At 55.8% G+C, this 7,946-nt stretch overlaps 2 protein-coding genes across 2 annotated transcripts; both read right to left on the bottom strand.

The window, feature by feature from the left end:
- Window positions 1-97: 97 nt before the first annotated feature.
- Window positions 98-2,538, bottom strand: DNASE2 (deoxyribonuclease 2, lysosomal). Its single transcript, XM_003798022.3, has 6 exons — window positions 2,241-2,538; window positions 1,913-2,093; window positions 1,742-1,820; window positions 1,295-1,459; window positions 983-1,180; window positions 98-566 (listed from the first exon to the last, which is right to left on the bottom strand). Exons 1-6 carry the CDS (start codon window positions 2,333-2,335, stop codon window positions 184-186), a joined length of 1,101 nt encoding a protein of 366 aa, XP_003798070.1. The 5' UTR covers window positions 2,336-2,538; the 3' UTR covers window positions 98-183.
- A 664-nt stretch (window positions 2,539-3,202) lies between these two features.
- KLF1 (Kruppel like factor 1) lies at window positions 3,203-6,749 on the bottom strand. Its single transcript, XM_003797916.3, has 3 exons — window positions 6,663-6,749; window positions 4,946-5,762; window positions 3,203-3,735 (listed from the first exon to the last, which is right to left on the bottom strand). Exons 1-3 carry the CDS (start codon window positions 6,747-6,749, stop codon window positions 3,560-3,562), a joined length of 1,080 nt encoding a protein of 359 aa, XP_003797964.1. The 3' UTR covers window positions 3,203-3,559.
- Window positions 6,750-7,946: the final 1,197 nt, after the last annotated feature.

Below are 7,946 nucleotides of genomic sequence, written 5' to 3'. Positions count from 1 at the left end.
ACAGATGGTTTCTAGCACTGTGTGGGGGACCAAAGCTTTTGACTCTATCTCAAAAAAAAAAAAAAAAAAAGATGAACAGACTTGAGTCACAGAGAGATTGAGGCACACAATTAAAGTCATACAATTAGAGGGCTGAACAGGAGATTCGAAGTCAAGTCCAAATGGATTCTTGAGCCTTAGCGCTTAGCTTTTAGCCTGTTCTCTGCTGGGCTTCTTAATCCAGCTTTCCTGCCTACAAGGCTTCCAGGCCTTCACCAGGGGCTTGAAGGCCTTCCAGAGAGCTGGCAGCTGGGCACACAATGTGCCCCCACCCCGGTGCTCCTCTCTTTGGTTCCGATTCATGTCACCTACACAAGCCCAAGGTCTTTCTGGGGCCACGCACCATTTAGAATGGTCCTCTGTGGCCTTGAAGGTTGGCCCAGCTGGCTCAGGGAAGGCTATCTGGGTCACATCCAGAACTTTCCAGGTCCCTGAGCAGTTAGAAGGCAGGATGCCTGGAGAGTTTGGCCAAAACTGGACCTGTAGATTGCTGCCAAGGGCTGCTGCCAACCAGCCAGAGTACAGGTCTGCAAAGAAGGGAAAGAGACACAGGGTTAGAGTCAGGGTCAGGGTAAGGATTCTTAGGCAGCTTCCCCATTCTGACCTCAGTTTCCTCATTTCTGAACTTAGCTGTCAATTCTTTGCAACTCCCAGGGGTGAAAAGATTAATATTAATAGCCCTTCCCAAATACTTTATATACATTTACAGTTTCTTTAAGGTAGGCATCAGTATCCTCATTTTTCAGAAGAATAAACTGAGGCTTAGATTAAATCACACATCAGACAGCCAGAAACCAATATCCAAACCCAGGACTGTTTACCTCTCGTAATTATGTCTCCCAGAGAAACCTAGTCTCTATCCCTGCCTTGCTCTCAGCCATAGACACACCAAACACCCTCTCTGCAGAGAAAGAGCTCTCCTACCCTCCACCTCAGGGCTTACCATCTCCAAAGTTTCCAGATTTGGCAAAGCTCTGGAAAATAGCCCCTGCCTGTGATGTGAGTGTTACACTGCTATTCCAGGGTTGGTGGCGAATGTGGTGGCCCTTGATCACATCCTCCAGGTCAGGGAATTTCTGGGCAAAGATCCCGTCCAGCTTATAGTCATAGACCAGAGGGAAGGTGTAGGTCAGCTGCTTGCCTGGAGGAAAAAGGAGGAGGAGATGTGACACCATTCCAGGTTCTGGTCTGGAACTTGGGAATTACCCTGCCTCATCCTCCCCACCCTCCCACCCCCCACTCTTATTCCACTCACCAATCTGCAGGAACTGGGTGAGGGGGAAAGACACACACAGCAGGGTCTGCCCATTGGTACAGGCACTGTCAGGCCAGTGGTATGCAACAGAGGAGGTGGGTGGAGGGAAGCGTGGCACACTGTGGACAAGCCAGAAGCCCCCATCGTGGTCCAGAAGCAGGACACCTGGACCAGAAGAGGACAGTCAGTGGGGACTGCTCAAAGCATCCTAGCAAATTCATCTGCAACCAGGAACACACTCAGTTGGCAGGGGGCTTGGTGCAAGCAGTGTCAGGATCACTGCTGAGCTCAGTTTCCCCAGGTGTGAATTCTTGTAGTCTGGAGTAAGACAATGATGAGGAAACAGATGCCCAGGAGCTGATGGGCACTCCACCCCCTACTCAGGTCAGGGATTAGCTTGGGAAAATGCATAGGGAAACCAGAGCCCCTCCCCAATCCAGGGCTCACCCTTCGTGTGTCCACGGCTGGAAGTGTCCTGAGTCCTATTGGGTTTAGGTGGTTGGTCATTGTAGAGCAGGAAAGCGAGCTGGATAGGGATGGACAAAGACAACATGAAGTTCTCCGAAGGCAGGGGCCCACCCTAAAGTCTCTGCTCAGGCTCTGTGGATATCCCTTCACCTGGCTGGTGTTTTTTTGGTACAGTGGCTTCAGGCTGCGTCCCACGGCCCCCTCCGAGCTGTTGATGAGCCTGGCACCGTTGCGCCAGCCTCCTGAGCCCGGGTCCATGTATTTGTACCGCAGCCCGCTCTGCGACGCATCCTGGGACCCGCTCTTGGCGGGCAACTTGTAGACCACGAACCTGGAAGTCAGGGAATTCACAGAAATGGAAGATGAGAGAGGGAAGGAACCCTGGGCTTTGCCGAGGAGTGTTGCACTGTCGAGGGGTGTCCCTTAGCTTAGTGCCCACGCTTAACTTCTGGGGGATAGTCGGCACCCGCGTACTCACCAGTCTACAGGCTGCCCCGTGTCCCCGTAGCAGGTCAGGGTCCTGGCCGGGACCCACATCAGCGCCGCCAGCAGCAGCGGCCTTATTGCCGCCATGAAGCTGGGATCAAGAAACCTGTGTCCGGACTGCGGGGCACTGGGTCACCAGCCCCTAGTGGCTCTAACTTTCCGACGCTTGCGGGGGAACTCAGGCCCGGGTGTCACGAGCACCGAGACTCCGCCCACAAGAGGAAACAGGTCCGCCTAGGAGCAGCGCTATCTTCTGGGCCATCCTTCCTGAGGGCCTCCTGTGTCCTGTATTCTTGATCCTCTATAGGCTCCACCCCCATCCGGTCCCGCCTCCCGCCTTGTGTGGCAGCTCCCCGAGCCCCGCCTCCGCTCCCGCCCATTGTGGCTAATCTCAGCGCGGGCTTTTCCGTATGACCCCACTCCAACCCTGGTCTCTTAATCAGGCACAAGTTTGGATTTCTTTCCTTTTCAGTCCTACAATCTCGGCTAAACTCTTGTGGCCTTTCCTGTCTTAAGGGGAGCTTGTGCTCCGGGTCTTCCCCCTCTTCATCCCGCACGTTTTCTGGGGGAAGGGGAAGATCCCTGAGCTAGGCAAGGGGTCACTTTGGATAGTGGCAGGGTGGTCAGGCTCTGGGGCTCGACTGAGGCTCTAAAATGGAGGGACAGGTTGCTGCGAATTTCCCCGGAACTCAAATCAAGAGACAAGGACGGTGTAGCCTGATCTTGGGGGATAAGAGGGGATGGCAAGGCCTGCAATGCCTAAGTGGGGTTGTCAGAGGTGAGGGGTGTCACTGAGGTTTGAGAGATCAGGGTGTGTATGACTCCTTAATGTCACCTCTGAGGGTACAGCGTCTTCCCATCTTCCAGCCCCCAAAATCCACAGACTCAGTACAATGCTAAAGCTTTATGGGGAGGGCATTTTTATAGACCTGTAACCATTCACAGCTCATGCCAGCCACCATGTAGGGCTTCAGGAAGAGTTACAGTGTGAAGCCCCCTTGCAGACCCAGGGTCTCTGAGACGCTTCACCCCACACCTCCTCCTGCTGTTCAGAGACTCCTTTGAGCTGGTCTGAGTGTCCATCTAAGCCCATTTATTTGGTCTGTCTCGCTGGGTATGCGTGACCGTTTGACGTTTCTGTGTGACTCTGAACTTGGAACTTCCGTTGGAAACTCACTCAGATGATCTTTCAGTGGACCTGTGGGACCGCGAGTCCGACAAGGGTCCGTCTTTGGGAAAACCACCCTGTGTGGATCCACTCTTGTTCTTCTATCCCCAGTCCCCAGGAAGGTCCATGAGCTGGGGCAGGGCTCAAAGGTGGCGCTTCATGTGTAAGGCCAGGTGGTCCGAGCGAGAAAAGGCGCGGGAGCAGAGCTGGCAGCGAAAAGGGCGCTGTCCTGTGTGCTTCCGATAGTGGCGGGTCAGCTCATCCGAGCGTGCAAACCTCCAGCCGCAGCCATCCCACGTGCAGGCGTATGGCTTCTCCCCTAGGCATAGGAGCGGGAGGGAGCGTGGAAACCGTGAACACCTTTGTCTGCCCTGGGTCTCCTGCATCAGGCCACACCCCTTTACTCAGCCTGGCCTGGGACTAGTGTGAGGCAAGTGAGGTACCTAGGGGGCAAAATTTAGGAGCCATCCCGCATCTGCATTCAGGTTTCGCCCTCCGAAACTATGACACTTCCTCTGCACCTGCAGAGCACCACTCCCTTTCTCATTATCTGGGCAAGCCTACACCATTGATCCCACTTTCTGTGCCCTGGAACGCTGTCCCTCTGTCCTAATACTGTCTCACCACCGTACTTTGTTCCTGCTCCTTGTATTCCAATCTCCTTTTTGCACCAGGAGACCCTCCAGCTGCTTCCCAACCTTGCCCTAGACCTTGCGAGCCCTGAAACTCACTCGAGTTCCAGGCCCGGTCCCCAGCAATTACGCTCTCTTCTCACTAGGCAGGACCCCCTCCTTCTTTCTCCCCAGGGACAGGTCTGTACACCTGTCTTGACCCCTCCTTTGTTCCATGGCCCCGCCTCCCCCTATTTTCCGCTCCTTGGGATCTAGCTTTTCAGCCTATGTCCACACCCCTCTTCTGTTTCCCAGCTCTTTCCTCTGTCTTCCTACACTTGCCTCCATATCTCATCTGGGCCCCTTCCTTTGTGAGCCTCCGGTAAAACTGATTCTATCCCTAGTCTCCGGTAAAACTGATTCTATCCCTTGTCTCACCCTCTAGGCCGCGACTCCAGCACTGTCTGGCGGTACCTCCATAACAAGCAACCAAGTGCCTGGGAATTCCATGGCCATGACCCCTGAGCCCTTGGCGTTCCAAGCTTGTCCACTCTCGGCAGTCCCTCCTATACCCCCATCCTGCTTTCTGCGCGTCTCCGCGTATCTGTGGTCCAGGTCTTAACCCGTCAGTCTCCAGCCTTGAAACTCTCCCCAGGTTTTCCAGGTCCTCTCTCTGCCCCCACCCTCCTTCCATACCGCTGTCCCTGAACTTGCAGGCCCACTCCCTGCCACTTCTGCCCCGCCCCTTACTCCAGGACTCTGCATTTAACCCCGCCTCCGGAGTTACTAGCTCTCCCCCTTCTACTAGCCTTTGCCTCTAGTCCCACCCCTTGCTTCTGGTTTTCAGTATCCCGGCGGCTCTGGGTTTCCCCCGCCCCGGCTCCAGCCCGCCCAGGAGACGGGGCCCCGCCCCCTCACCTGTGTGCGTGCGCAGATGCGCCTTCAAGTGCGAACTTTTAGTGTAACTCTTGCCACAGCCCGGGTGCGTGCACGTGTGTGCCGCCTGCCTCTTGCGCGCCCAGGAGCGCCGGCTGCGCTTGGACGGTGCAGCTTCGGTGATTGATCCTAGGTCTCCTGCGCTCCCTCCAAGTCCGGTGCCCACCGTCCCGGGTCCCAGACAATTCAGGAACGAGGGGCGCGCGGCAGGGCCGGGCGCGGGTGCTGGGAGCCCGCGGAAGAGCTGGAAGTGCCCTTGGTACTGCGGCACCGGATATAGCGTGGGGTACCCAGACAGCAGCCCGTAGGGGGCGCCTGGAGCTGTGGGCACTGAAAACCCGGTCCTCGGGAAGTAGCTGCCAGAGGAGCTGGCGCCCATCCCAGGGTATACCGGCTGTGTCTTGGGCTCGGGGGCCAGGGCCAGGGCTGGGCTCACAAAGGCGTCCGGAGCCGGGGCTCGTAGGGCTGGACGTGTCCAGCCTGACTGCTCCTCGTGATCCAGAAGCCCAATCACCGGCTCCGGGCCGCCCGCATACGCGGCCAGAGTCTCAGGCGGCGGCGGAGGCGGCAGGTATTGAGCCCCTGGACCCTCGCTGGGCGCCAGAGCACAGGTTCGGGGCACACTGCCTGGCTCCGGGCCCGGGAAGTTGGTGAGGAGGAGATCCAGGTCCCAGGTGGCATCAGCGTCCCTGTGATCTTCGTCCTCCCTGGGTGGGTCCTCCAGCTTCACGTGGAGTGGCTGCCCCATGGGGCCAGGGGGACCCGGGCCCATGTCCTGCTCCTCTTCAGAGTGCCACCACTGCAGGAGGGAGCAGGCAGCTTGAGGCTTCGGTGTACACGAGGGTTCCCTAACTATGAACAGCATGGGCTGCACACTAATAAGGACAGGTTGACCAGAGGTTTTGGAAAAGGGTCTTGTTTGCCTCTCTGTTGTGCATCCTACTCCCCTATACTGCTCCCCCCGCCCCCCAACAAACCCTCCATCTCCAGGGACAGAGGGTGATCAGGTCTGGTCTGGCTGGAGACAAGAGATAAGAGTTTCCATTATCAGAACCACATGCAGGGATGGGGGAAGGGGTAGCAAAGCCGGAGGGAGATGACAGGCAGGGAGAGCACCAAACTTGACTCAGTTTCCCCTCAGAACCTCTCTCTATCTCCCAACAAGATTTTTTTTTCCAGACAGTCTCACTATGTCGCCCTTCACAGCAATCTCACATTCTTGGGCTTAAGCGATTCCCAAGTAGCTGGGACTACAGGCACCTGCCACAATGCCTGGCTATTTTTTCTTGTTGTTGTAGCTGTCATTGTTGTTTGGCGAGATTTGAACCCACCAGCCCCAGTGTATGTGTCTGGCACTCTGGCTGCTGAGCTACAGGCACCAAGCCTCCCAACAAGATTAATTCCCAAATATTGATTGTCCCCAAGCACATTTACCATCCCTTCTGATATCCAGGAGGTTGTCTCTCAACCTAGACCTATACGGGTGTTCAGCTCAGAACTTAAGTTTTCTCTTATAGAAATAGGCCCTACCCAGAATCTTAATCCCCCAGACCAAGCTCAGATCCCTGGCCTAGGCTGAAGGTACCCCAGTCCTGTCCAGGTCTCTTGATTCTAGGGCAAGGTACAAGGTCTGGCCCCCAAGCTCTATGATTATGGCCTTGGGTCCTAGCCAGCCTACCTAGATCCCACCTGGTCCTACCTTGAGGAAGTCCTCCTGTGCGTCTGGGAAGGGACCCAGGGTGGTGAGTGTGCTGATGGAGGGCAAGGCGGTCTCAGCTGTAGCCATGGCTGGCTGGTGCCCACCCTTGGCCTCAGGCCTCCTCTTCCTTGGCTGCCTCGTGTGCTCTGAGGCTCTTCTGGCCCCTTGGAGGGCTCCTCTTTGCCCTCAGCTGATTGGTTCTAGCCCCTGATAAGGGACAGACAAGGCAGGGGGGCGGGGTGCCACTGTTTCTGGGGAACAACCTCACCTCAGGCTGTCTGTAGCTGAGCCTTAAAGACTGACCATGTATCTAAACCCAAGTTAGACATCAGGAGTTGGGGGCTTAGGGTTTGGGGGTTCAGGTACAAAGAACATCACTGGATCAGCACAGAAAGAGAGACTTGGGGATGTTCCCTCGATTTACCTTTCTGGAGAATGTGACAGGCAGAATGGGTATGCTGGAAATAGGCTATGTGACCCCCTCACCTCCCAAGCAGGGCTCTGCAGCCCTCACTCTCCTCAGTGAAGAGCAGCAGCCATGCTAATGGCGGGACTTGGCACCAACTCCCTGCTAAGCATTATCAGACACCCCAGATGTTGGAGGCTGCTATCAGGTGAGGGCCCAGACCAGCCAGAGCTCTGTCCCCTGGTGAATGGGGAAACTGGGGGTTGGGTCTCCAAATAAGCATGATTTTAAATTGCCTTGGTTGGGAGCTCCCAGGATCTGAGCCCTGGGGCAGGAGGAAGCCCCAGCCAAGTAGCCCACTATTGTCTACTGTGGGCCCTCAATTGACACTGCACAAGGCTGTGTGGAGGCTGAGGTTCATGCAGCTACAGCTGCTCCAGTGCAGTGGGGCCATGGAGGGCGAGATTATCCCCTCTCTTGGGTAGGATGGGACTATTGGCTCACTCAACACACAGAACCTGACCTGCAGCAGGCACATGCCTTGGCTCCTGGCTTGGCAATTGCTTGATTTCTGCCTGATGTGGGGATAGGATCTGAGACCTTTTACTCTGGTGCCCCGGTAGCCTGGGTAGGGGGCATGGACACACATTAGGACACAAAATTTATAGTCATACATACAGCCATAATTACATAGTGACACAAGTTTCTGGTCTATCAGTCACATCTGCACATATAAATTGTATGTCTGTGCGTGCATACTGACCATGTAAAGACACACAATTCTGGCTCGGCGCCTATGGCTCAAGCGGCTAAGGCGCCAGCCACATACACCTAAGGTGGCGGGTTCGAATCCCCAGCCCAGACCCGCCAAACAACAA

The sequence above is a fragment of the Otolemur garnettii genome, unplaced genomic scaffold (assembly GCF_000181295.1).
Source record: "Otolemur garnettii isolate 467f Iridium unplaced genomic scaffold, OtoGar3 scaffold00127, whole genome shotgun sequence".
NCBI lineage: Eukaryota > Metazoa > Chordata > Mammalia > Primates > Galagidae > Otolemur > Otolemur garnettii.
This window is presented reverse-complemented; position numbering and strand designations above follow the sequence as displayed.